Raw genomic sequence first — 26,926 nt, 5'->3', positions numbered from 1 at the left:
ACAAAAATTCCTTCTTCTTTGTTCTCTTGTTTTCAAGCAAACAGAATAAAATCTACTGTGGTTTAGCTATTCCAACATAACTCTGAGGACACCTATGTATTTGTTAGGTGACAATCCCCACCTTCTGCCTGCAGAATATACTTTGAGGTCTTAGTCAACTTAGGTAGAAAAAGAGACTTGGAAACACAAAAGTCTGATCACAATCTAGTACAGATTATTACCTTTACCAACCAAATAATATTTAAAGCACACTGTATACACAGTGGCAGAGCCCATGTATATCAGGATTTCCTCACTTAAAATGTTTGGAGAAATAAAAATATACTACTAACAAACGCTGAAGCTTTTGCTTATCAAAAAGTTTCATTTAAGCAGTGTAGAACATAAAGACCCGTGCCCCAGTCTCCTCAAACTGTTCAATGGATACGCAGTTTAAATTGTTCATTAGGATACTCATCATCATCCTACACTAATGAGATGACATGAACAATGCTTTTTATGGCTCCTAACTCCTAGTCAGATTTTAGTAAACACGGCAACCCTAGGGCTGGAGATATGGCTTAGCAGTTAAGAGCATTGGCTGTTCTTCCAGATGATCAAGGTTCAATTCCCAGCACCACACAGTAGCTTAAAATTGTCTATACCTCCAGTTGCTCTCTTCTGGCCTCCAAGAACATTAAGCACACATTGTAAACTAATATACATCAATCTATACAAATAATTTTTTTTAATTTTAGCTAATTAAAATCCTGCAACCCTGAGGGCTGGAGAGATGGCTTGGCAGTTATGAGCACTGGCTGCTCTTCCAGAGGTCCTGAGTTCAATTCCCAGCAACCACATGGTGGCTCACAACCATCTGTAATAGGGATCTGACGCCCTCTCCTGGTCTATCTGAAGACAGTGACAGTGTACTCACATACATGAAATAAATAAATCTTTAAAAAAAAAAAAATCCCACAACCCTCCCACAATCACAGTATTGTATGTTTCTGCAAAAGCTTCAAGTAACCTGATTACTTGCCTGTGCTGCTCTCCTTATACAGACCCTTCATGAACAAGGCCAGCGCAAACCCTAGGATGTCCTCTAGCTCAGCAAGGGGCGTTGACTTAAAGGCCTGGATAGCTTTGTCGTAGTCACCAATGGAGCTAGGAAGGAAGCACAGCATACTTTTAAGATAAGGATGTTAATTTTGGCTTTACAGTAATATACAGACTTATTCACTCAACTATATTCAGTTGCTTATCTAATGTCCTTTTTTATAATAATTTGGCAAATAAAATATATTAGTTGAAAAGAATTAGAGTAGAAGGCACTCATAGGTAGAGTGGATTTAAATGCATATTTTTTCCTCTTAAATTATATGTGAAAATGAATGGCTCTACAAAATTCAAGTTACTCTGTCAAATGCTTTGTTTTTTAACAAACATTATTACTTAAATCCCATTATAAGAACAATTTCAGGTTTGCTTTTATTTTTAAAAAATTTAATTTTTAAGCTTATTATGCTAGTTAAATATTATCCTAAGAGTATGAAACTAGATTCAAGTTATAAATATTTAGTCAAGAATAAAAACCTAGCCTTCCTGTAAACTATTTACCCATATATTCATTCTCTGGATGGCATATTGACTGACACAATAAAATTCTGAGAAAATTTCATTGTTCTTTCAATACATAGTCAGAAAAAGCATGTATTAGGGATAATGGTGAAATGGCTGGCTGCTTGTCTTCCATGAAGTCACATGAGGTCACCTGCCATCACTTAAGGACATCTTTCATTTATGTATTTGTGTCTGTCTCTGTGAGTCTGTGTCACACGCATGTGGGTACCAGTGGAGCTGGAAGAGGGCTGGTTGTGAGCTGCCTCACACAGGTGCTGGAAAGCAAACTCAGAACCTCTGGAGGAACAGCGAGCACTCGAACTGCTCAGCCAACTCTCCTGCCCACATGTGATCTATATTAATATTTCTGAGACTCCTCTGGTATTTGTCACCATAATCTAAAACTTTCTTATAAATGTTATAGTATTTTCATAAAAGTATATTAATCTTTGAAGCGATAAATAAAAGTTAAAAATCGAAGCAACCTTTGCTTTGAATATTCATTTTATAAAGAGAAATATATAAAATTAAGCTCGAATTTTAAAAGAGAACTATCCTTCGATATAGTTAGATTATCTGTTAATATGTACACATATATTTCTTTAAAGGAACGTTTTCAGAAATGTGTAGGGAGAAAAGAGTAAGAAAAAAGGAGAAAGGGGACATCAGTGTTATGGCTTTATCTTTGAAATGGAAACTTGAAGCAAACTGACAGAATATTAACGTGTTACACACAAGTGGTAGCTATTCATCAACTTAAGTACTATAGCTTATTGTGTAAATAAGCCTCTGTGTTCAAGAGGTTTCAAAATAAAACCAAAAGGGGGCTGGATACATGTTCAGTGGTTAAAGCACACTTCACAGAAGTCCAATGTCAGTACCTAGCACCCACACTGGGTGGCTCAGGACCATTTGTTAACTCAGGGTCCAAGAGCTCCAAACCCTTTCTGGCACCTCTGGGCACCAAACACACATTTCACATACATACATACAGATACTCACATATGCACATACAATAATAATAAATAAATCTTTTGAAAAGAAAATAGATGGCCAATTTTCTATAGAAGGTAAAATTTTCTTTCAAGATATTTAGTCTATATGAAATATCAAAGTGGGAATAAGCGAAGATTGAGGGAGGAAGAAATTCTGGAGTCAAACTGGAAGCTGATGTACATGTTTCTCTCGGCGCATCTCTAGCTTGATGAGGTTGTTATTACTATTTCTAAGGGTTTCTATGGGTCTATTTATGTCATATAGATGGCAGTTTATATCTTTGTCCATTGGTTGTAAGCTTATTGTGTAGAGGGTTTGTGAATTGAGAATTTAATATATAATCCTGCTGATAAGTTAAAAAAATATATCAAGCCTAACGTACTGACTGGTTTTGTATCAATTTGACACAAGCTGGAGTTATCACAAAGAAAGAAGCCTCAGTTGAGGAAATGCCTCTATGAGATCCAGCTGTAAGGCATCTTCTCAACTAGTGATCAAGGGGCCAGGGCCCAGCCCATTGTGAGTGGTGCCACCCCTAGCCTGGTAGACCTGGGTTCTATAAGAAAGCAAGCTGAGCAAGCCAGGGGAAGCAAACCAGTAAGTGATATCCCTCCATGGCCTCTGCATCAGCTCCTGCTTCCTGACCTGCTTGAGTTCCAGTCCTGACTTCCTTTGGTAATGAACAGCAATGTGGAAGTGTAAGCTGAATAAACCCTTTCCTCCCCAACTTGCTTCTTGGTCATGATGTTTTGTGCAGGAATAGAAACCCTAAGACACCTAAGAAGATGAAATGCTAGTTTCTTATTCTAGGTATCCTCTGCTTCAACAAAACCTTGAAATTAACAGTTAATTCTACCAACTAATAAAATATAGTTTAAAAACCTTAATAGGCAACCAGCAAAATTACCCACGAGTGGACTTGCTTAAGTTACTGTGGGGACAGGAGAACCTGACTACCTCATGCCTTCATGTGCAAGTCCTTAGGAGATGTAAAGACTGAGCCGAAAGCACCAAGCTGCAATTTAATGTACTTCAAACTAGACCATTCAAATTTAGGGCAACTCTACATCTAAGAAATCACCCAGGAGTCACAAACCCTCTCCCTAGCCATCCATCCTCTAGCTAGGGGGTCTAGCCTTGACCTAGCTGTCTTCCTGTCCTTCTCAGTCGGAAGATTTAGAGAATCTAAGGGAAGCCTAACTCCATTGTCCTGAACATTTTCGTATTATATCCAAGGAGCCCCTAGGCTTATAATATTTACTCCAAACTTAAATATATAACCAATCTGAATAAACCCAATTCCCAACTAGTTCAGTAGGCTTCTGTTAGAGAATTGGTCCCCCATTCAGTCCATAAACATGGGCACCAACAGTCACTCTTCACAAGACACAGTCAGGCAAGATTTTAAGAGTACAGAAAGTTTAACAGATTCTGGCACTTGGAATCAGGTATCCCAGTGCTCTGGATACTCCTCACATCTGTAGGGACGAGATTGTCCCTGATACATAGATTCATAGAATTAATGGGAAAAACAGCCTTACCATAACAGTCTGCCCCAGTTTCTTACTGTAATATTGTAAGTATGTTGGTCTTCAGCAGAATCTAACAGTACAGTTGCCCTGGGGGGGGGGGGGAGAGAACAAGGTATTTTCAATTCCATATGTGCAACATTTTGTTTTACACATTCCTCCTGAGCTATATCCACAAATTTATATTCATTTGTTCCAATCCTACTAATTCTTTAATGCTATAAATGAGTGCTTATTCATATTTCAGTAAGTTGATACAGAGGCACTTAAATATGTTTAAATTTTAGGTTGTCAGTAAAAAATAATCTACTTATTCTTTTTTCACAAGACATTTATTATTGCATATGAGGTATAAATATTCTAAATTTGTAATCCAAACATAAGCAATGACTATATACATGTTATATTTTGACACACTGATATTTACAGAAGACACTATTGAAAATATTATGTAGGAAGGCAGAAAAAAATGAATGCTTTCATGTGCTCTGAGAGGCTGCCCACACAGAAATACTAAAAGACAATGAGTTAAGAGAAAAGATGAGAGGTCCTGCTGGGCTTAGAATACATTTATCAAGAGCTAAAGCCAATATTTTCTTCTCCCACTGTGTTCTCTGTAGGCAAGGGGGAAATGTCCTAAAAGCTAACCTTATTATTATTGTTTTTATTTTTAATGATTTCTTTCCTTCTCTTTAAAGAGGATCTGCCAGGAGAAATATTAAAAAAGGGTTATTTTTCTTTTTAATCTACTTGATGTTACATGAAAAACAATTTGCTCAAGAAACATAAAATGCTAAAAAAGTTAAAACTATACTTCTGGTTGAATTTATGTACTATTTTTGCTTCAAGTCTCAAATATCACAACATATAATAGTTGCTGTGCTCAATCAAAAAGGAGTGGCACATATCCACGTGACTGAAGTGTGGTGATGTCAGAGCCACCAATGTCTACAATAATAAGAATACAGTAAAACAAAGGCGCAAACACTGTTAAGCTGTCTAGCTTTGTGTGTTAACTGTTATACTCTGTATTTTATTTACTGTAAGTTTACTGACAGTGGAAGAAGAAAATTATGGGGTTTTGTTTTGGTTTGGTTTTTTTAGTAAACCTTCCATCAACTGAAAGAATAACTTCATTGTATAGCCTCCAGTAGCATCTAGTGATTATTCCTTTGAACAACATGAGAATCCACCACAGGATGCAGTTAAGTATTTGGGATTCCTCATTACACATGACCAGATATCTTCTGAATATTTACTTACATCTGAAACAATGACGTGCCTTAAAGCTAGACAATCAGCTCTTTTAGTAGTTACTCATGAGACTTAACCTTATAGAAAGATAGTTTGTTTCATTTCCTACCTATCTCCGGGATAGTCATTACACTCTAGTACATGGGTTTTGTTTGTAAAGTATAGCAGACTACTTCTGTTTGGGAGAACTTGCTGCCACTGATCTAAAAATACATCTTCCCGTTTCTCTGACCCTAGAGCCTGTTCTAATTCTTCCTTAGCAACCTTTAGTAACCAGATATCATCAGCTTATTGATTGTTTCCCATTGAGGAGTTTTAGGAGAACAGGGCCTCTGTTTATTTTAATTCCTTGATAAATTTTTTGTGCCAAGTACACTTCTTGGCACAGTGTATCCAACATTCATTTACAGAAATAAAGGTGTGATACATAATAAGGTAAGTCAAGCAAATATTCACGTTATTTCCTGTCTGACTATAGGGGATAGATATTTTAAAACAGAATCCATAAGGATTTGTTAGTGCCCTGATCTGTGACCCACCCCCTAGCTAATGGAGCCCAAAATACAGCTGAGAACTTGTACCACATCACCTTCCACAGGGAATACAATGAGGTCCAGGAAAGGAGACGAAAGTCTCAATAGTTCTTCTGTCACAGGCTAAGCAGTTAAGGGCACAAACAAGATGGTAAAGGTATCCCCACAGCACAGCCTACCTTTGGTACGCCTCGGCCGCTTCCCTTTTCAACTGTAGATGCTCGTTTAAATAACCCAACATTGTGAATGCTGGAGAGTAATTCTGAATTCTTTCTGGAAATTCAGAAATATCTTTAGTTTGTATGTTCATGCTGACTATATTCACAAAAATAACAAATTCTTTTTGTTTCAGTATCTCAAAAGAGAAGATTACCTACTGAGATTGATAAATTAATAATCATCTAATATATCTTGAATACAACACTGATCTTTGATAATTCTTCTAAGTCACTGAATGATATTGAAGAGCTATGTGAGGTTTCAGTTAAATTTATAGTTTAGACATGTGTTTCTTAAGTCCTTGGAACACACAGCTCCAACTGAGATGTCTCCATCAAATCCCTCCCCTAAGAGCTCCCAGCAGAAGAGAAGGCAGAAAGAGTGCAAGGGTCAGAAGGAATGGAAGACACCACAAGGCCCTCTGAATCAACTAAGCCTGGTTCAAATGAACTCACAGAGGATGAAGTAGCAGGCACAGGGTCTAAGGTAGCTCACGCACACACGCACGTACCAGCATTAGCTCAGTGCCTGCTCTTGGGGCTCTTTTCCTTCTGTTAGGTTGGTTTGTCCAGCCTCAATGAGATAGTTTTTATTTTATCTTAATATATTTTATCTTGACATGTTCGGTTAAAATAACAAAAACATGTTTATCTCAAAGTAAAATTATTTGAAATTATACCCCATTAAAACTAGTTCTGACATTATAATCAGGATTTTTACAATATTTTATTAGTTCTTATAAAATTTCATACTTTATTTTTGGATAACCAATTAAAACCTCTTATGATTTGATTTACCAATTATTTTCTCTTGGTGGTTCTATTCCAAACTATGGTGTAAAAAAATAATTCAGTACTTCACACCAGGAACAGAGAAATGGATCTGGGTACTTTCAACATAGCATTTTCCAATTTTAATGCTGAAGGCTCATTTCATCAGACAAAAACACATTATCAGATTTAGTTTACTTAAGGTCATTCTGAAAAGCAGGTTTGCATAGCCCTATGTTATTTAATGACGTACAAGGCAAGTAAGAGTCTTACATAGTGGGCAGGATTTTTAATACCAAAGAAAAAGGTGAAAACCAAAGTCATTCTCCAAATCCCTAAAGTCACTCTACAAGATCACAAAACCATCGGAAAGAGTTTGAAACTCCATATGCCGTGTTCCGCAAACTCAGCAGGACAGACAGGGATGGTGTACACACACTTATCAGCATCTCTCTTCACTCTACTTCTAGGTTAGTGTTTCTGGCCAAGCACACAGAATTTACACAAGTCTATGAAAATGGTTCCACTGTTTCAAGAACCAGCTGTGCACAACTGTTAGAAAATTTTGTTCATCATTTTAGATATCTGCATTTTATTACGAGATTTACCTCTTTGTGTAAATCCTTTAAGTTGTTTTAAAGTAAGGAAACTGGTGAATTAGATTTCTGAGTTAACACCTCCCTATCTCTGGACTTAGCAATGTCCTCTCTGCCCCATGTGCCGATGCCTGCAAACGCATTACCCTCTGCACGCACTAAAGGTACAAGAGAACTGAGTGCTGACGCCTAGGCAGAACCCTTTTCTCCCCTGTGTTTTATCTCATGTCACTCTGCTGCTGGTTTCTGTTTGACTGTTTCTGCCACATGCTCAGCCTAATACCTGGTAGCACTGTGTCTCTAAAATCCTCAGTAGCAGGTATTCTCCCTCTCACATCACAGGTAAGACAGCTGAAACTCAGTTGTGTAGTCTGCCTAAGGACTCAGTAGTGAGGACTAAGTGAGGTGGGTAAAGCCCCTGGGTGTGGGAGCAGCATCTCCTATATGTTATCTTTCCTAATCTCCTAACCTTATCCATGCAACATTGTGAATTGTGATCCTTCTCCCCAAAGATGAAGTACAAGCTATGGGAGGTAAAACATCTGGTGCCCACACTGAAATGTACAACAGAGGAAGGCGGTGGCAGCAACTCAGAACCATTGACCTTCAGTGCACTTCCATTAGTGCAAGAACATCCTCAATCAGGAAGTAATAAAGGGGGCTAATCACTTTTTCAAAGTCATTCATTACTCTGATTTAACAAGTGTGCTCCCTCCAAGTAGCAACAGAAAGTCAAGTTAGCATCTGAATAACACTAATATTTAACAGAGGATGGGTGAATTAAACAAAATTAAGTCGTTTCAGAAGTCTGATACTGCACCACACACAAAAGGTGTCTTACCTACATATTTACACAGGACGCCTTGCGCTGCAGGGACAGCATTCATCTGGAGGATGTTGTACTGATACAGCTCTGTGTCTCTGTTGCTTTTGTCTTGCAATGTTGTACAAACCCAATAAGCATAACCTATTGCTCCTTCAGTCTTAAAAAGAACAATTAAACTTAGAATAATAAATATTTCATTAAAGCTAAAAAAATAAAATAGGAAATTTCAATAACAATAGCAACATAGCTTAGTCTTTTTTAAGTACCTTTGACAAAAGTTGCCATGGGGGAAAAATGGCTGAGATTAAAATTTCGTCTCTAATCCTGAGGAGAATCAAATACAATAAAGACTAAAAAACAGAGGCTTGCTGGATAGGCTGATTTTTCCCTTCTGGGACCATGTCCACCGGTTAAACAAAACTAATTCAATTCAATGTATTAATTCAATGTATTTTTAGAAGTCTAAAACCATCATGTCCATCCTTTCTTATGATCTCAATTTCTTTTCAACATTACCTTTATGACATGTAATAAATCTCAATGTGGAAGCTGGAGACATAGCTCAGTAGTTAAGAGCACTGGCTGCTCTTCTACAAGACCCAGATTCAAACCACAGCACCCACATGATAGCTCACGACTGTCTGTAACATCAGCCCCAGGGCCACTAATGTCTTCCTCTTCTCCATGAACACCAGGCACACACCTGGTACACAGACATACATGCAGGCAAAACACCCATAAACAGAAAAATAAATCAATAAAAAAATGTAATCCCACTCTCATTTTTCATCAGCTTGATCACTGAAGATTAAAAACAAAACTTTCTCATAAAGACAGTTTATCTACATTAAGGCAGACTAGAAACAACAGTGATTATTAACATTTTATAACACTTTGTACCACTATTTTGTTTCTTTTACTTTTTATTTCTGGTTTTAGTTTTTTGAGACAGGATTTAATGTAGCTCAGGCTGACTTCACACTTGCTGTGTAGCTGAAAATGACCTTGAACTCGTGACCCTCCTGCTTCCACCTCCTGTGGTCACTAATCCTAGCCTCCACTCATTTTGTCAACAAGGATAATATCTGCCCAAGAAGAACATTCAGATTCTTACATGCATACTGAGCTCTGTAGTGTGCCTGAAGAGATCCATGGTATCATAACTTCCAACTCTCTCTGCAATAAGAGCCTATTAAAAGAATTTTAAAGGGTTTTAATTAATTTAGAAGAAACAAAAATGATGATTAATAAACGGTTCTAGAAGAACCAGAGATTTACACGATAAAAGCAAAGTTAAGTTTCAATTCCATGCTACCATTTTTAACTAAGCCTGTGAGTAGTATCCTGAGACAATTATTTTAGACACCAAAATACTTTTAAAATATTAAACATTTAACAGTGGGTAGCTAAGCTAGTATTTACTAATCTAGAGTAACACAATATTCCCCAGAACAATCTCATCATAAGATTGACATCCAGCAGAAATGCAAATTCCAGTGTTCCCTGTCCAGTATCTGACAGAGAACAGCACAAAGTGCCCTGCTCCCATGAGCCACTGCACCTAATGAGGACAGGACATTGTCCTGCTCTCTCTGCTTGCATCAGACAACTTGAATTCGTATACCTAAGCTTTAACTAATGGCTTCTGACATATGTGGTGCTATTGTTCCTGAACCATTTAGCAACTCATTACAATTCAGACAAGCCATCAGTCATCCCAATACTATTTCTTAAGTAATATGACTAAAGTAAAATAAACAGCAACAGATCCAGACTAGTAACCATTAACACGATTCCATCTGGCAGTACAAAAATCTAAACTTGATTAAAGAAAAAATACCCATAGGTGCACATCCCAATATGAAGATTTTATAGAAAATTAGAAAACAATAACCATAAGTATCTTTTTTTTAAGATTTATTTACTTCATATATGTGGGTACACAATCGCTGTCTTCAGACACAAGACGGCATCGAATCTCATTACAGATGATTTGGAGTCACCATGTGGTTGCTGGGAATTGAACTCAGGACCTCTAGAAGAGCAGCTATTGCTCTTGACCACTGAGCCATCTCTCCAGTCCCCATAAATATCTTTGTAAATACAAGCTTATTAATAGATCTAGGTTTATTTCTTAAGCAAACTAATAATCACATTCATAGGATTCAAAGTTTAATAACTACCAGCTGGGTCAAAATGTTCACAATATTTAAATTTAAAAAAATTTAAAATGTGTACATCTTTAAAGAGTATAACACTAGCCACACCTCCAAGAATTGACAACAGATAGATTGAAATACTGTATACAAAGCCATTAGCACAATTATTGGCATGCAATGAGTTTTCAAATGCTCCATGTTAATGTTACCAACATTAGCACTAATAAGTTATTTTATACTGATGAGTTTGTTAATTGCTGTATATCTTACCTGTCCAATCCAGCACAATAAATAAGACGGATCAAGGGACTGAGCCATTTTGAACGCTTCATGGGCTTGCTAGGCAAAAAAAGAAAAAAAAATTACATCAAGCAATTCCATAAACTTCAATGGTTTAAAAAGCATAAAATAAGAAAAGTCAAACCTGTCATAAATATACATAAATATAAAATTTCATTGTTAATGCACATTAGAATTCAGTGTTTTAGGTGCACAGTCTTAGAATAGTGCAATGTACAACAGATTCCTCTACAGGTGTAGAGCTCTGTTCCCCTGCAACATTGATACTAGGTCTCCATCTTCCTCTGGCTCTTCATCTCCATCTCTAGGTCCCTATCACCTAGTCTGCAGAACTTTCAATACCATGTGCTGACTATGTGTAATCTATTCCCCCTTATTGAGGGGAGAACCCCCACAACCAATCAAGCTGAAGATAAGACCTGCTCCTGGAGAAGGAGAGATTAATAACCAACTCTACAATAAGAAGTCAAGAAACATTAAAGATACCTCTCTTGAACTGTGAATTCATATGCTCCCTGCTTTAAAAACAACAACAACAACAACACAGTTACTCTACACTGCTTTCAGCTGTTTCAGAATACTCCATGTGGTGTCAGGAAAGACTTTTTTAAGAAGCTCATGAACCATTGTGCCCAGTGGACATGAGACTCAACCTAAGGCCTTTCCCACACCAAACGTGTTTTCTTTCACTGAGCTACAGCTACAACACCTTCACATATGTCAAAATCTAACTGAAGAATTTGTTTCAATTTACAATCTTACAAAGCCGATGAGTGATTAGACAGAATCACTTACCTAAAAGAATATTATGTAATTTTTTTTCTGTCAGAGGACTGGATTTAGCACACTTACACTAAGAAACAGTAGGATGTGGTGCTATCCCTAGATTTAAGATTTCCCGCATATGGCCTATAACACAATTCCATAGGCTCAACTGGGAGGAACTGCACTGAAATATTTAAAGGCAATGACATTTGTTAAGTCCAAAATCTAAATTATGCATCAATGGTTAAATTGAAGATATTAAAAACTACTAATTGTCTCTCTTAGCTTTACTCACCCAGCCTAAACATTGTATACAAACAACTTCTCTGACATTTGTGCTGTTAGGGAATGAATTCATAAGAGAATTGTTTTCATCTATAAAAACGACCTAATGGGGCTGAAGTAAGAGGATGGCTGCTACACAGTGAGCTCAAGGTCAGTGTGGACCACACAGAAAGATGTCTCAGAGGGAAAAAGTTTTGTATTAATATAAAATGAGAAGTTTCATGAGTTTCCAGGGAGGAAAAATAAATCTTACAAATTCATTATTCAACACAATAAAGCAAATGCCACCAATTAACTAGGATATTTGCATACTGGATAGATAATACATATAGGATTTCTTCACAAGTGATAACTATACCTCGATGTTTTCAGTTGCAAGGTATAACACTCCTAAGTTGGTCCACGCAGCAGCATTCTAAGAGACATGTAAAAACAAGTCTGATTCAGAGAAGCTTCTTTTTACAATGGGCAGCAGTTAATACAGATTCATAACTAGTAAAAGTGGTAAAAAAAAAAAAAAAATGACTGTTCAGTGTTCACCCTAAATAGGACATCGATAGCACACCCTCCAAGGCCCAGGAAACATGTCAAAGGACAGCAGAAAGAATGAAAGAGCTGGAGGATGGGAGGGGTGCTCAGTCTTCTGAACAGGACAGCATCGGCTGCTGCACTCACCAGCTCACAGCAGCTATGGTTACCTGCACAAGATCTCTACAAGACTAAGCACATCAGCCTCCTACTGTGCAGCAGGAAGGAGCTCATAGTGCTCTACCCCCAGCTAATAGAGAATGGGAGGTCATTTTCTATAGTGGTGTAGCTTCTGTGTCCATACTCCACAAATAACTTCACATGCATGCTCACACAAACAATCCAATTAAACTCAGTAGTTCATTTAAAGAAGAAGGAGAAGGAAGAGTAGGTGGAGAAATGAAAGAAGGGGTCAGTGGATGAGAGAGGAAGGTATCAGAGCATGAGGAGCTAGAAATTCTCCAAAAACATTACGTACATGTATAAAACTAACAAAGAATAACTCAAACTCTTCAACATTGTCCTGACAACCACATTTACACAATCACACACAAGCACACATGCACACACATACACACACACACACACTTAAAGTGAGAAAGACCCTTCATCAACACAGCAGAAGGTGAGAACCAACTCCTCCCCAAAGTAATCCTCTGATGTCTACAGGCACACCTGCACACACAAAGTGAATTAATTTTAAAAGCAAATTAATACACCTAATTTTGCAGTTCTATTTGTAGACACAAAGAGCACTTACAATTTGTTCCGCCTGGATTGATTTGATGAAACAGTGCTGAGCAAGGGCATAATTTCCAACTCCTGAAACAAATAGAACTTAAAGTAACTGAACTTTGCTGCTTGAAAACAAACATCTTGTAAAAAAAAAAAAATTACTCAATTCTCACCAGGGTAACACGCAACCACACCAAGAGCGTTCCAGTATAAGTGATTATTACTGTCCAGCCTCACTGCCTTTTTCAGACACTAAAAAGAAGTAAAATTAAATTATTTCTTGAATATCAGCATTTATATAAATAAAATGTAGTTTAATGCTAAAAAAAATCGCTTGCTATTTTAGTTCAGAGAAATTTTTCCTACGTGCAAAGATTTCTCCAGTAACTCAGTAAGATCATTCATACTGCTGCCTGTTTCTGCTAGATGCTGTGCTTGACGGTAATAATTAATTCCAAGATCACACCATGTATTAGATGTAGACATCAATTTTAATGCACGACCATAACACCTGCAGAAAAATAAATGAGTGGTATGGGTGTTTCTAAAATCTAATGTTCCAATTCAGCTCTAATGCCAATGACTGGTAATCTCTGTAAGTCACCTTCCTCCAAGATGCAGGAGTTCATCTTTCTTTAAGACTTCCTGTCCTTCTTGCTGGCCAAGAAGGGCTCCTAAGACACGAACATGCACTTTAGATGGCGAAACAGGGTGCAGACAGGTACAGGCATCCCCCACGAGCTTCCAAAGGCAAGATACATCAGCTCGATGCTGCAGAGCCCTGCCAGAAAAACAGAGGCTTTCAAAATTGTGTTCAAAAGCCTGTCACTCAGGACTTTGTATCCTTACAACAGAAGAACTATATGCAGTCCTGAAGGCAATGTTAGGGTCTATGCATGTCTCACTGCTCACTTAACAGAACTACACCCCATCTCCTCCTTACAAGGAAGAAAAAGATAAAGAAAGGGGCAAGATGAGAAGAACTGATTATTTTATGTGGCAGGAAAATATGCATTTTTCCTTCACCATAATTGTTAAAGGTGGCAGAAACCAGGCATATACCCCAAAGATGCTCCATCATGTAATAAGGACACGTGCTCCACCATGTTCATAGCAGCTTTATTTATAATAGCCAGAAGCTGGAAAGAACCCAGATGTCCTTCAGTAGATGAATGGATACAGAAAATGTGGTATATTTACACAATGGAGAACTACTCAGCTATCAGAAACAATGACTTTATGAAATTCCTAGGAAAATAGATGCATCCTGGGTGAGATAACCCAGTCACAAAAGAACAGACACAATATGCAGTCACTGATAATTGGATACCAACCCCAGAAATCTCTGAATACCCAAGAAACAACTCTCAGTCCATATGAAGCTCAAAAAAAAAAAAAAAACGAAAGAAAGAAAGAAAAGAAAGAAAGAAAGAAAGAAAGGCCAAAAAGTGGAAGCCTCAATCCTTCTTAGAAAAAACAAAACAAAACAATAAGTGTATAGCACCCTCTCAGAGTGAGATACACCTAGACCTTAAATCATTAATGATTCAAGAGCTAAGAAGATAGCCTTGTGGCAATTTTTGGTATTTAAAAATCATTATGTTTAATCTTTACACACCAAGAAAACTTTGACTATTTCCATGTTACACTTTGTTTTACATATACTTTATGATCATTGTAACTAGTAAGATTTCAAAGCATACTATCAAAGCTTTAAAAAAATTAAGTACTGACAAAAATATATTCATATAGTTTTATGCTAAAATGCTTTTAATAATCTGTACATGTATCTCTAATTTCTTTAAAATAAAGTTGTAAGAAAAAAAAAGTGGCAGAAACCAAATAAATCATTGGCAGCACTCCAGGACTGGTTTAGGGCAGTTCTGTTACTGTGTTACAGTTTAGTGTTAGAACTAGGGTTCTAAGGTGTGCTTTTTTGTCTACTTATCAATAATTAAGGCAGTGACCTTGTGATAAAAGTCCCAGACTTTCAACTTCCCCTCAAAGGACTAGAAAATGTATCAACTACATACATCTGTACTGACTATATTTGGTGGTACAAAGGATTTTTGCTGACTACCAAAACAACAAAACTAACCAGGAAAACATAAAGTCTACATTCAGGATCAAGTAAGAGCAGCCTAAAGACTCGGGAAGTAAACAGAGGGATCAGAAGAGACATGAGCTGCTAGTTCCCTACACGGTGGGAAGAGTCAGAGCTGCACGTTTCTCTCTCCCTTCCCAGAGCGTCTCAGTTTCGGGCAAAACCCGATACTCAGCTACTACAAACTGCTGTGTCACAAGCAGTTACACAAGCAAATTGAGGTTTTCACAGCCTTTCCTACTCCATAAGTCTACAGTCTACTCAGAATCCATTTCCCAATGTCTTCCTGAGAAACACCAAGCATTCCATTCACCCAGCCCAACCCCTGTGAGACTCAAAAGAAAAGATATTATTCCTAAATTCCCTTAAACATCTGAGTCAGATTTCTAAAGTTGACACGTGAAAGGAGAAAAAAGAAAAGAGTAGCATTCTTTTATTTGTAAACTAGACCAACACGGATTCTTTTATTATTATTATTTATTTATTTATTTATTTATTTATTTATTTCAATTTCAAATGTTGTCTCCCTTCCCAGTTTCCCCTCCGCAAACCTCCATCCTATCCCTCCATCCCTTCTGCCTCTAAGAGGGTGTTCCCCCACTTACCCACCAACTCCTGCCTCACCCCTCTCACATCCCCCTACACTGGGGCAACGAGCCTCCACAGGATCGAGGGCTTCTTAAGAGCCCAAACTCATGTCTTTTCAGCTTTAATTCTTTTTAGAAAATAAGTTTTAAAATCAGTTCAGTGGTATGGTTGCTCTTGAGGTGTTACTGAAATTGTCTTTGAAGTCGCTCTCCTCTTGCCTTTGTTCCCTAAGTGGCTTTGATTGCAGCACTGTGCCCAGGATAATTTGTAGACTTGCTGTTGCCTCTGTGTGTGTGTGTGTGTGTGTGTGTGTGTGCTTGCACCTATTCATCTGACTACAGAGGCCAAGAGGCATCATGCTCTGTCCCTCTCTGCCATATTTCCTGATGCAGGGCAGATGGCCTCACTGCACCTGGAGCCAGGCTGCCACCCAGTAAGACTCAGTGCTTTTGGGCTGGGCCTCTCAGAAGAGCAGAGTTAGAGGCACGTGTGCAGACACACCCAGCATGCACACTGGGGGTTCACACTCAGCTCCTCATGCTTGCCCAGCAACTGCTCTTACCTGAGAGCCATCTCCCTGACCCCTACCTAGTGTGCAGACTTTTGAAAGCCATCTAACAAATCATAGGTTGCACTTCTACAACATTCTACATTTAAATTCCCCGGATTCTTTCTTATTAGATACGCCACGTTTGTCTTATAGCTTCTCTCCAGGGTGAGTGGGAAAGCTTGCTTTTCTTTACCTTCAGCCCACCTAAAAGCTGACACAGGCTCTAGTGATGAGCGTAAAGCACACTACACACATGCAGCTCCACTCCTCTACCATTTGCTGTGGAGAGCCACCATGTCAGGGTCAGGGAGACCTCCAAAACACTGACAGAGCTGCTGCTTCACTAGGGCCTGCTGGTTCCCTCCTCTCTACAGCATAGCAGCCGCTTCAGAGAGCACAAAAAAAAAAAAAAAAAAAAAAAAAAAAAGGATTTTTTTTTTCAACGTAAAATTAATTCAGTGTGCATGCTACAGAATTAATTGGCTGTTACTCTTTGTGTTTGACAGTCTGAATAACTGCCATATCTAGCAGCATAGGCATAAAATTGTATTCTAAATCTAGCTTCATTATGCTACCAAGCAAGTAAGGTACTAAACAGAGATGGGACGAACCGGGTGAAATATTCCAGTGCTTGCTCCACATAGTCCACAGCTTTTCCGTCCAGAAAATCCACTAAGGCCGCCTTCCCCAGCATCAGATGGCATTCACCCAAACCTGCAGCGAGGTGACAATGTGTACCATTAAAATATACAAAACAAACACTTAGAATCAACTTGAGATAAACCTCTGGTTCGTTTAAGAACATTTCCCAAAAAACAAGACAGTATTATTTTATAAAATTATCTCTACATACAATCTTGATACGTTTATAGACAATTTCAAATGTGAAGGATCTCTTGCAATAAAAAAATCACTGACACTGTACAGAGTTGCCTTAAGTACAGATGCCAGCTTAGAAACAGGATTTGACCTTTTGTATTAAAATCTGTGTAGCAAACTATACAGTAAAAATTAAATGGAATAGTAAATGCCTTGTGCCAGGAAGTATTTCATAAACATAAGCTCGCTCTTTCTCTTGAGAAAAGTTTTTTAACTGGAAAGGGGGGAAGAGGAGAGAGGCGAAAAGAAAAGTGATCCCAGCTGCAAACCACACAGGAGCCGAAGAAGAGCCACTCACATAACAGGCTTCATGTTTATGAAGGGGTAATATATACTCTCAAAAGGTAAACAGCTACTATAATTTACAATATCATTTTTCAAAAAGATTAAGATATTCTGGGAATAGAGAAATACCAAGACATGGTGTGGTGGTTGGAATGAAAATGGCCCCAAAGGCTCACAGGCAGTGGCACTAATAGGTGGAGCCTTGGTGAAGTAGCTGTGGCCTTGTTGGGGGGAGTGTGTCCCAGGGTCTGGCTTTGAGGTTTCAGATGTTCAAGCCAGGCCCAGTGTTACTATCTCTCCCTGCTGTCCTCAGACCCAGAGACGGAGCTCTCAGTTACTTCTCCAGCACTGTGGCCTGCATGCCACCATGCTTCCGCCAGGACGGTCATGAGCTAAACATCCGAATTGTAAGCCAGCCTCAATTACATGCTGTCCTTCATAAGCACTGTCGTGGTCATAGTATCTCTTCACAGTAATAGAAACCCTGACTGGGACACAAAGCATCAGAGACTTTTGTCTGTTTGTCTAAAAGTTACATCTCCGCCATTTATGAAGTGCTGAGGAAACAAAACTTGAATCTTTTATAATCAAATTAAATAATCAAATCAAGAAAGTACTTAAATTTTTGTGTCAGATACTTGCTATTGACTAAACTATTTTCAAGTTATTTAATACAGATAGGTAGAAAATTTACTTAGAGGTTTTATAGTTCAGTATTATTAAAATTTTAAAAAAGCAAGTCTGGAAAAGAAATTACCTTTTAAGGCAGGCACATAATCTTCTTTGGTTTTAATGATCAGCTGATACTGTGCAATGGCCTCCGAATATCTGCCTAGGATTTGCTGTATTGCTGCTACTTTAAACACGCTGTACGTGGGATCTGGGCTGAGCTCACTGGCTCTTGTGAAGGACTTCAAGGCTGTGGTGTAACCACCTCTGCTTAAGTACGCTTCTCCTAATGACTCCCAGCAATTGCAGTCCTTGGGGTCGGCCCTTAGTGCTGCCTGTAAACTTAAATATTTAAGAGGCAGAAGTGAGAACTACATCCACATTGAAAAGGAATGTATAAAATACGTAAGCAATCAAGTAATCCATGTCCTCTGATTTGCAGACCTGGTCCCTCCTTTTACAACTTGAATGTTTTAATAGTAAGAAGACTTTGTGAAGCAATTTTTAAAAAAGAAGAAAATGCTCTTTGGGGAAAATGCTGACCACGCTGTCTTTTTCTTTATTATCTGACTGAGCTCCAGTTTTCTAGCCTGCGGGGGTAAGCGGGCATCTTGGTTTGCCTCAGTCTGTCAGCCTGACAGTCCTCATACTCAACACCTGAAGTACAGAACGAAGAGGGATTCTTATACTAATAATCAAATTGTAATTTTATATAAAAACATCAGAATATTTACATTCTAGAAATTAACATACATCAGAAATGACTTGTCTTCACTCAATATTTTTACCCTGAAAGGAATTTAAGCAAGCACTACACTGTTTAAATGTAAATATAGTAAGACACCTTACTCAGCCACTGCTTGAGAATGTTGACCAGCTTTCAAATAGTACAGTCCTCGCCTCAGCCACGCCCACTTTGCTGCTCCGGCACTTGCCTTCTGAGTTACTGCCGTCAAGATAGCTAAAGCAGTTTCCTAATGGGAAATATCAATGTCAGGGACATGCAAAAATACAGAGCAATTATACATAAGATACAGACACACTTTCAGTTCCCACTTCTAGTTTTTTTAATTTACAATGAGATACATAAAACCAATTTTAATAATAAATGAGAAGTCAAGAAGTTAGCTAGAGCAGAAGGACCTGAGGCCAGATCTGAGGATCTCATGTGAAACCTGGGGGTTGGGAGGGTTCCTATAACCCCAGCACTGTGGAACAGGGATGAGGACCAGAGTCCTGAAGCTCACTGACAGGTGGCCTGGCTGAACCAGTGAGCATCAGGTTCTGTCATCAGTCCTTTCTCAAAAAGGACAAGGTGCCTGACAATGACCTCAGGCCCATACATTCATACACATATGCCCATGAATGCCACGCATCCATGTTCATAGTCATGTAAAAGTGCACACGGAAAACTGGCAAGTAATTCAGCATCTATCAATCAATGAAAAATAATGTAGTATATAAATAAGTACAAAGACATTTCCATTATATCTACGAAGAAAAAGAACTAATGATAACTTTTAAGTAAATATATTATGAAAGCCATTCCTATTTATATGCTGGGGTGAAAGACTAAGAGACAAAAGTAGTCATGAGACAAACCATGTCTTCAAGCTCCACACTCAGGTCAACTGCGGCAGCTCCAGACTCAGCATCACTGTCGTCTAATTCAAACGCTTTCCTGTAACACCCCCGGGCTCTGCTTTTATCTCCAGACACATCTCGGTAATAATGGCCTAAGTAGCAGAAAACTTTACCCATGTGTGCATCCAGTCTCGCAGCCTTGGAAATAATCATTGACAATGCGGTGTTAAAGTCTACCTCAATGTATACAGCATATAGGCACTAACACAGCCCACTGATTAAAGAAACTATCTTACTAAAGGTATAGAGCTATGCCAAGCAATCCTTTAGTACAGTTTAAAACAGAAGGGAAAGCTGGCCCACACTGCCTACAGAAAATAGACACGATAACCTAACAGTGCTTTGGTAAAAACAAATGTAAAGTTAAAGCCACTGTCAAATTACTATGCTCTCCTGAGGAGATCAGAATGTAAGACATAGATGTTAAAAGTCTGTAAAAACAGGAAGCTAAAAATCTCGACACATGGACCACAAACTACAGCGTCATCAGCTAAAGCAGCATTTTTTCCACATACACCATGGCTAGAGTTCTATAACACAAATTTCTGACACAGATACTTTCATACTTTTATGATTTAAATTTTTACCTAGAAAAACCCACAGAATACTCTCAAGACCTCTTCTATGAGACATGAAACTTAAAAATATACTTCAGTAGCTAGCAATTTTAATTAACTAATCTGACCCCCTTTGATTGTTTAAGAAATCTCCACTCTAACCAAACACTCAACAGTAGTGCTGGTTTACCTTCAGAAAGTGGGTGAGAGCCTTTGTTTTGTCCTTTCTTGTTTCTTCACCCATGAACCAGTATGTCAGCCCAAGCTGGTAATGATATTCAGCAACTTCAGCATCTTTCTCAAGTGCTTTCTGGAAACTAAATCAGCAAAGGGAAGTGAAAAGGAATGTGTAAGTGTGTCTGTGTGTGTGTGTGTGATTTCACTTGTAGCACAGAAACTATACATTTTTCTGTAATGAATTTTTAATCTAACAAGTTCGCCATAATGCTTACTTAGCCTGGCCCTGTGCTTCTTAAAAGCTCTTCTTTCCACCTCACACCAGTCAGAATGGCTAAGATAAAAAACTCAGGTGACAGCAGATGCTGGCGAGGATGTGGAGAAAGAAGAACACCCCTCCACTGTTGGTGGGGTTGTAAACTGGTACAAACACTCTGGAAATCATTCTGGCGGTTCCTCAGAAAATTGGACATAGTCCTACCTAAAGACCCAGTTATTCCACTTATAGGTATATACCCCAGAGATGCTCCAACATATAGTAAGGACACATGTTCCACCATGTTCATAGCAGCTTTATTTATATTAGCCAGAAAATGGAAAGAACCCAGATGTCCTTCAGTAAAGAAATGGATACAGAAAGTGTGGTACATTTACACAATGGAGTACTACTCAGCTACTAAAAACAGTGACTTTACAAAATTCCTAGGCAAATGGATGGAACTAGAGAATATCATCCTGAGTAAGGTAACCCAGTCACAAAAGAAAAGACATGATATGCACTCACTGATAACTGGATACTAGCCCCACAAAGTTCTGAACACCCAAGAAACAACTCTCAGACCATATGAAGCTAAAAAAAAAAAAAAAAAAGAAAAGAAAGAAAGAAAGAAAGGCCAAAAAGTGGAAGCCTCAGTTCTTCTTAGAAAAACAAAAAAAAAAAAAAAAACAAAACAAAACAATAAGTATAGAGCCCCCTCTCAGAGTGGGGTACACCTAGACCTTAAATCATTAATGATTCAAGAGCTAATTGTAGCAATTTTTGGTATTTAAAAATCATTATGTTTAATCTTTACACACCAAGAAAACTTTGACTATTTCCATGTTATGTTTTGTTTTATATGTACTTTATGCTCATTGTAACTAGTAAGTTTTCAATGCATACTATCAAACTTTTTTTAAAAAAATCAAATACTGACAAAAAGTATATTCATATGGTTTTATACAAAAATGTATTTAAAATCTGTACATTTATCTTTGTTTTTTAAAATAAAGTTGTTCAATTAAAGAGAGAGGGAGAGAGACTAACCTGCTCGAGGCCACACAGCCAAGATGAGAAAACTGGTCAAGTTTATTTACAATAAGACATAAAAAAAGCTTATATACATGTATTTGTCAGCTTTTATTTTTTGTCAATAAATTTTTGTTAAATAAATTCTGGAGTCATGACGTTTTAGATTTCGGGATTTTTTTGTTTATTTTATGCATATGGGGTACACATACAAACACACACACACACACACACACAACACGTGGCACAGAAATCGACAATTAGACCTTCATCAAGCCCATTTGAAGTTTTGGCAATTACAAAGTATTGAAGATATTACGGAAGCACAGGCAGCCTATAGTCTTACCTTATTTCTGCTTGCACATAGTCCTTCTTAGTAAAATGAACCTGAGCCTCAAGAGCATGAGCCGCAGCTAGATCAGGGTAAGAGGCTACAAGATCTTCCATGATCTGTGGAGGAGACACTTGTCAATTCCTCAGTCATTAAAAACAAATAGGGGCTGGAGAGATGGTTCATGAGTTAAGAGTGCTGGTTGTTCTCCCAGAGCTCCAGGTTCACTTCCCTGACACACATGGTGACTGACAACTATCAAGGAGCCCATGCTCTCTCCTGACCTCTGAGGGACCCAGGCACAAACATGGCATAAGGACATCTATGCAGGAAAAATATCCAAACACATAAAATACAATAAAATATTCTTCAATGGCTTTTGAGTTTTATTTCTTAGTTGGGTGTCCCATTCAACTTTTTTTATTTTATATTTAATTTTACTCTATTTTTGGTTCTCAGTACCAAATTTTGGGCCTTAAACTTTGTACACAAATACTGTACCACTGAACTAAATCCCAAAACCTTTTTTAGACTTCAAATAATGCTCCACTTGAATAAAAAGCACCCACCTTTGTAGCCTTGTCTACAGCGCCGGTGTTCAGATGGGCCAGGCCTTGGAGAACCAGTAGTCCTGGGGTATTCTCGGCATCAGAAACCTGGATAGAAAACAATGGACATCTGTTACAAGTCTCTCCAGATAGCTTGGGGGTGTTTGCTCTACGAAAAGAAGAACCACAGATGAGCAAGGTCTGACAGGATGGAGTCAGAGGGCAGTCTCAACACTGTCCAGATTCTCAGCCTCTACCATTCAACTGGGAAGATTTCAAATACCCAAGAAAGGTAAGTACAGCAGCCTTGCATCACCTACCATCCGGCTACAGAATTATAAACTCAGACGCTCTGTTCTCCCATGTATATACCCACCGGTTGCCGTACCCCTCAGATGAATTTAAAACTTCTCCTCTGTGCTACTTCAGCATACACATTTAAGAGAAAGTCATTTGTAAATGGCAACCTTACTACCATCCTCATATCCAAGGCCAACTGTTCAGCTGCCTTAGCATCAGATGACTTAGTTGCCTCAGGAAGAATTTGAGAAACTTACTTTAGTCAAAATTCAACTTAGGTACATATGATGATAGTTCTTTTAACTTTTACAGTAGCTTTTAAAGTACAGGGTCCCTTCTACTTTTCTGCTTCCTGCCTTACAGTTTAACTGTGATAACACAGACCATTTGCCACAGTGTTACAACGTTACATTTCTATGCAGTGTATGTTCTCATGCTACTTGGCATTATCTCTGGTCCGTATCAACATGTAGGGCTGATGTTTGAGCTGATCCGGGTGATAGATGCTATTTGTTGTGGCTGTGTCAGACTATCCTTTTTATCTGTGGAAGCCACTGATCCTCAACACCTACATCTCTTTATTCACTAAAGATTATAAAATGGAGATTTCTAGTCGATCACAGCCCTTTTCCTTATCACACATAATACTTAAACCAGAAGAAAGTTCCCCTATCTGTGTGGCTATCATGAGGAGCAGTTCACAGAGACACATGACTAATGTGTTCACGTTTTACAGTGTATTCCTTGGCACCAGTCAGTGATGTATTTACAAAAAGCTGCTCTGATTCTTAATTTGTGATATTGTCGCACACGCTGGAACTTAATCCTATTTAAACATTAAACAGTACATGCATTGTACGATCTCCCCAGAGCCAGCCCCCAATCTCCTTAGGGTGATTCTTTTACAGTTTTTTTGCTTTCTAGCATGACATGATGTTTTGCACTCAACAAATTCTCTTTTGCAGATATGGACACTTACACTTTTTGAAAGAACTTTCCTCTATGCTGTTGAAAGGGTGGGGAAGGTATTAGAGAGGTGTCTATAAAGCATCTACAGAAGATACATACTGGGGAAAGACGAGGAGACTCTCAGTGTGGCTCAGGCTGGCCTGGAGCTCATAATGCACCACAGGTTGGCCTTAAACTTATGTCCATCATTATGCCTGAGCCTCTGTGCTGGGCAAACAGGCACAAACCCCCACATCCCAATATGTAAAGAGTTCTTAAAGGAGGCCAGTGGCTGATTTCACTTTATTGATGTGATAGACTGCAACATCCTTTGAAATTCACCAAGCTATGATTTAAAAACAAATCGAAATAACTAATATATCCTCCAAGGCACTAAAAGAAGCAGTGTTGCTAAAATTCACGATCTGCACACTGTGTTCTCACTATGATTGGCCCATGTGTTCTCACTATCATCTGCACTGTGTTCTTACTACCTACCATCTGCACACTGTGTTCTCACTACCATCTGCACACTGTGTTCTCACTACCATCTGCACTGTGTTCTTACTACCTACCATCTGCACACTATGTTCTCACTACCATCTGCACACTGTGTTCTCACTACCATCTGCACACTGTGTTCTCACTACCATCTGCACTGTGTTCTCACTATCATCTGCACTGAGTTCTCACTACCATCTGCACTGTGTTCTCACTACCATCTGCACACTGTATTCTCACTACCATCTGCACACTGTATTCTCACTACCATCTGCACTGTGTTCTCACTACCATCTGCACACTGTATTCTCACTACCATCTGCACTGTGTTCTCACTACCATCTGCACACTGTGTTCTCACTACCATCTGCACACTGTGTTCTCACTACCATCTGCACACTGTGTTCTCACTACCATCTGCACACTGTGTTCTCACTACCTTCTGCACACTGTATTCTCACTACTATCTGCACACTGTGTTCTCACTACCATCTGCACTGTGTTCTCACTACCATCTGCACACTGTATTCTCACTATCATCTACACAGTGTTCTCTCACTAAGGAATTTCAAAAGCCCACATAAATCAGTTCCCTCCTTTAAAAACAAATCAAGGTCTGTGGCTGGGGCAAACATTGCATTTTGAAGCTAAGTCATCAATTGATCAATAATCTGTAAAAAAACATTTTCTAAAGAAAAAAGTTAAAGTCCTAAATTGTTAATAACCTTTAGTGCTGTTTCTAAAGAACAGAAACAAGATGAGAGAACAAGAACTAAAACAAATTCTTCACAAGAAGTACTGAAGTATTAACCACAGGCACACAAATTACAAGGAGTTTCCAGAGTGTCAAAGATTTCTCCGAGTATAGATAGATACTAAATTTGTCTCCGTAACTCAAAATGTATGATGGTTAACATGTGGACAGGATAGAAAGCTACCTGGAAACTGAAACTGAAAGGGAAGGCTCAGACTACGTACCTGATCAAGGGTACGAACTGCCTCCTCCGAAGATGCACAATCCGAGAGTTTCAGCAAAGCCTCTGCTTTCAGTCGAAGACAAAGATTCTTCTGATAAAGACTACTACCCGACGTACCAAGATTATCTATGGTCTTGAGAGCTGACAAGATTAAGGACATAGGACTCGAGCTCCAGAGATTCAGTTTGTTTACCCAGCCTGGCAGCCTGACTGCCCAGTGCCCAGGACCACGTGGTAAGAGAGACAAAGCTCTCCAAGTTATCCTCTGACTTCTATACTTATGTTATGTACTCATGCACACACACAAGGAAAGAAAGGAAGACAGAGAAGGATGAACAAAAGAAAGAAGGAGGGAGGGAGGGAGGAAGGGGGGAAGGAGGGAGGGAGGGAAAGAGGGAGGGAGAGAAGGAGGGAAGGAGGGAAGGGGGTAGGCAGGCAAAAAAAAAAAAAAAAAAAAACCTAAAGACTGCCATGACGGCTCTGCAGTTAAGAACACTGGCTGATCTTCCAAAAGTCCTAGGTTAGATTTCCAGCACCCACAGGACACCTCACACTCATCAACAATTCCTGTTCCAGGGCATCCCATAACCCTTCTTCTGCCCTCTACAAGCAATACAGAAAATAATACAAAAACATACAGACAGACTTTCCTATACACAAAACATAGAGTATATCTTAAAAATGTAAGATTAAAAAAAAAACATAATACACTTGCACATACAGTGAGCAAAATTCCTAATATATATAAACACATAATTATAATATATAGAGAGAAATGAATAATTCAAACACAAACTCTCAAATTCTTCTAGAAAGACCTGAATTTAAAACTAAACATATGAATTTAAGACCTCTATCTTCCCATGGTATACAATAAAATTAAAGATGCTTAAGAATAACAACAGCTACTAGTCCTCTGCAGCTAGCAAATTCAGAGCGGTGGAGGGGGGCAAAAGCTGAATCAGAATCCACTGTTAAATGCAGAAGTTTGGCAACTAACTGGGTCATGAGCAAAGAATTATCTCTCTTCTACATCTATGACATTAAGAATTCATGAAACTCCCAACCATTCCAAAAAGCTCCTTGTTGGAAAGGCCGAACAGAACACCCATACCTAAACCTGCACCTTAAAGATAAATATACTAGTAGACATACATGCATATAAATATACTACCAGACATGCATATAGATTTGGCATTAATTTCTCCTCCTCAGTGCAATTTAAATTAACCACAAATTTAAAATTTAAAAAAAAAAAAGTTCATCATTGTAACAATAGTATCTTTCTCAAGTTTGACCAAAACAAAACAGCATTGGTCCCACTTATGTGCAAACACAAAATCCATCAAGAATACCTTGATTGCAAGAAAGAATAGCTTCCTTAGGTCTGTGCATTTTGACTTGGGCTTCTGCTAGATGACACCACCCAGCTATGCAGAGAGGGCTTTCCTTCAAACCTAGAAGGATGAGGTAATCACAGATA

At 38.5% G+C, this 26,926-nt stretch overlaps 1 protein-coding gene across 1 annotated transcript in view; it reads right to left on the bottom strand.

Moving 5' to 3' along the window:
• The window catches only part of SKIC3 (SKI3 subunit of superkiller complex), an 86,471-nt gene that overhangs the window by 35,323 nt on the left and 24,222 nt on the right, over positions 1–26,926 (bottom strand). The window contains exons 11-30 of the mRNA XM_080925132.1: positions 26,799–26,900; positions 25,445–25,584; positions 22,739–22,825; positions 22,185–22,288; positions 20,564–20,690; positions 19,775–19,954; positions 19,022–19,146; positions 18,261–18,514; positions 16,951–17,053; positions 13,702–13,878; positions 13,464–13,608; positions 13,271–13,349; positions 13,123–13,184; positions 12,193–12,249; positions 10,755–10,823; positions 9,440–9,514; positions 8,341–8,482; positions 6,094–6,187; positions 4,140–4,217; positions 1,022–1,146 (exon numbers count right to left, since the gene is read on the bottom strand). Coding sequence (XP_080781258.1) covers positions 1,022–1,146; positions 4,140–4,217; positions 6,094–6,187; positions 8,341–8,482; positions 9,440–9,514; positions 10,755–10,823; positions 12,193–12,249; positions 13,123–13,184; positions 13,271–13,349; positions 13,464–13,608; positions 13,702–13,878; positions 16,951–17,053; positions 18,261–18,514; positions 19,022–19,146; positions 19,775–19,954; positions 20,564–20,690; positions 22,185–22,288; positions 22,739–22,825; positions 25,445–25,584; positions 26,799–26,900 — 2,325 coding nt within the window. The remainder of the gene's footprint in view (positions 1–1,021; positions 1,147–4,139; positions 4,218–6,093; positions 6,188–8,340; positions 8,483–9,439; positions 9,515–10,754; positions 10,824–12,192; positions 12,250–13,122; positions 13,185–13,270; positions 13,350–13,463; positions 13,609–13,701; positions 13,879–16,950; positions 17,054–18,260; positions 18,515–19,021; positions 19,147–19,774; positions 19,955–20,563; positions 20,691–22,184; positions 22,289–22,738; positions 22,826–25,444; positions 25,585–26,798; positions 26,901–26,926) is intronic.

Source organism: Micromys minutus, assembly GCF_963924665.1.
Source record: "Micromys minutus genome assembly, chromosome: 11".
NCBI lineage: Eukaryota > Metazoa > Chordata > Mammalia > Rodentia > Muridae > Micromys > Micromys minutus.
The sequence above is the reverse complement of the archived record's forward strand: the minus strand, read 5'-3'. Positions and strand labels throughout refer to the sequence as shown.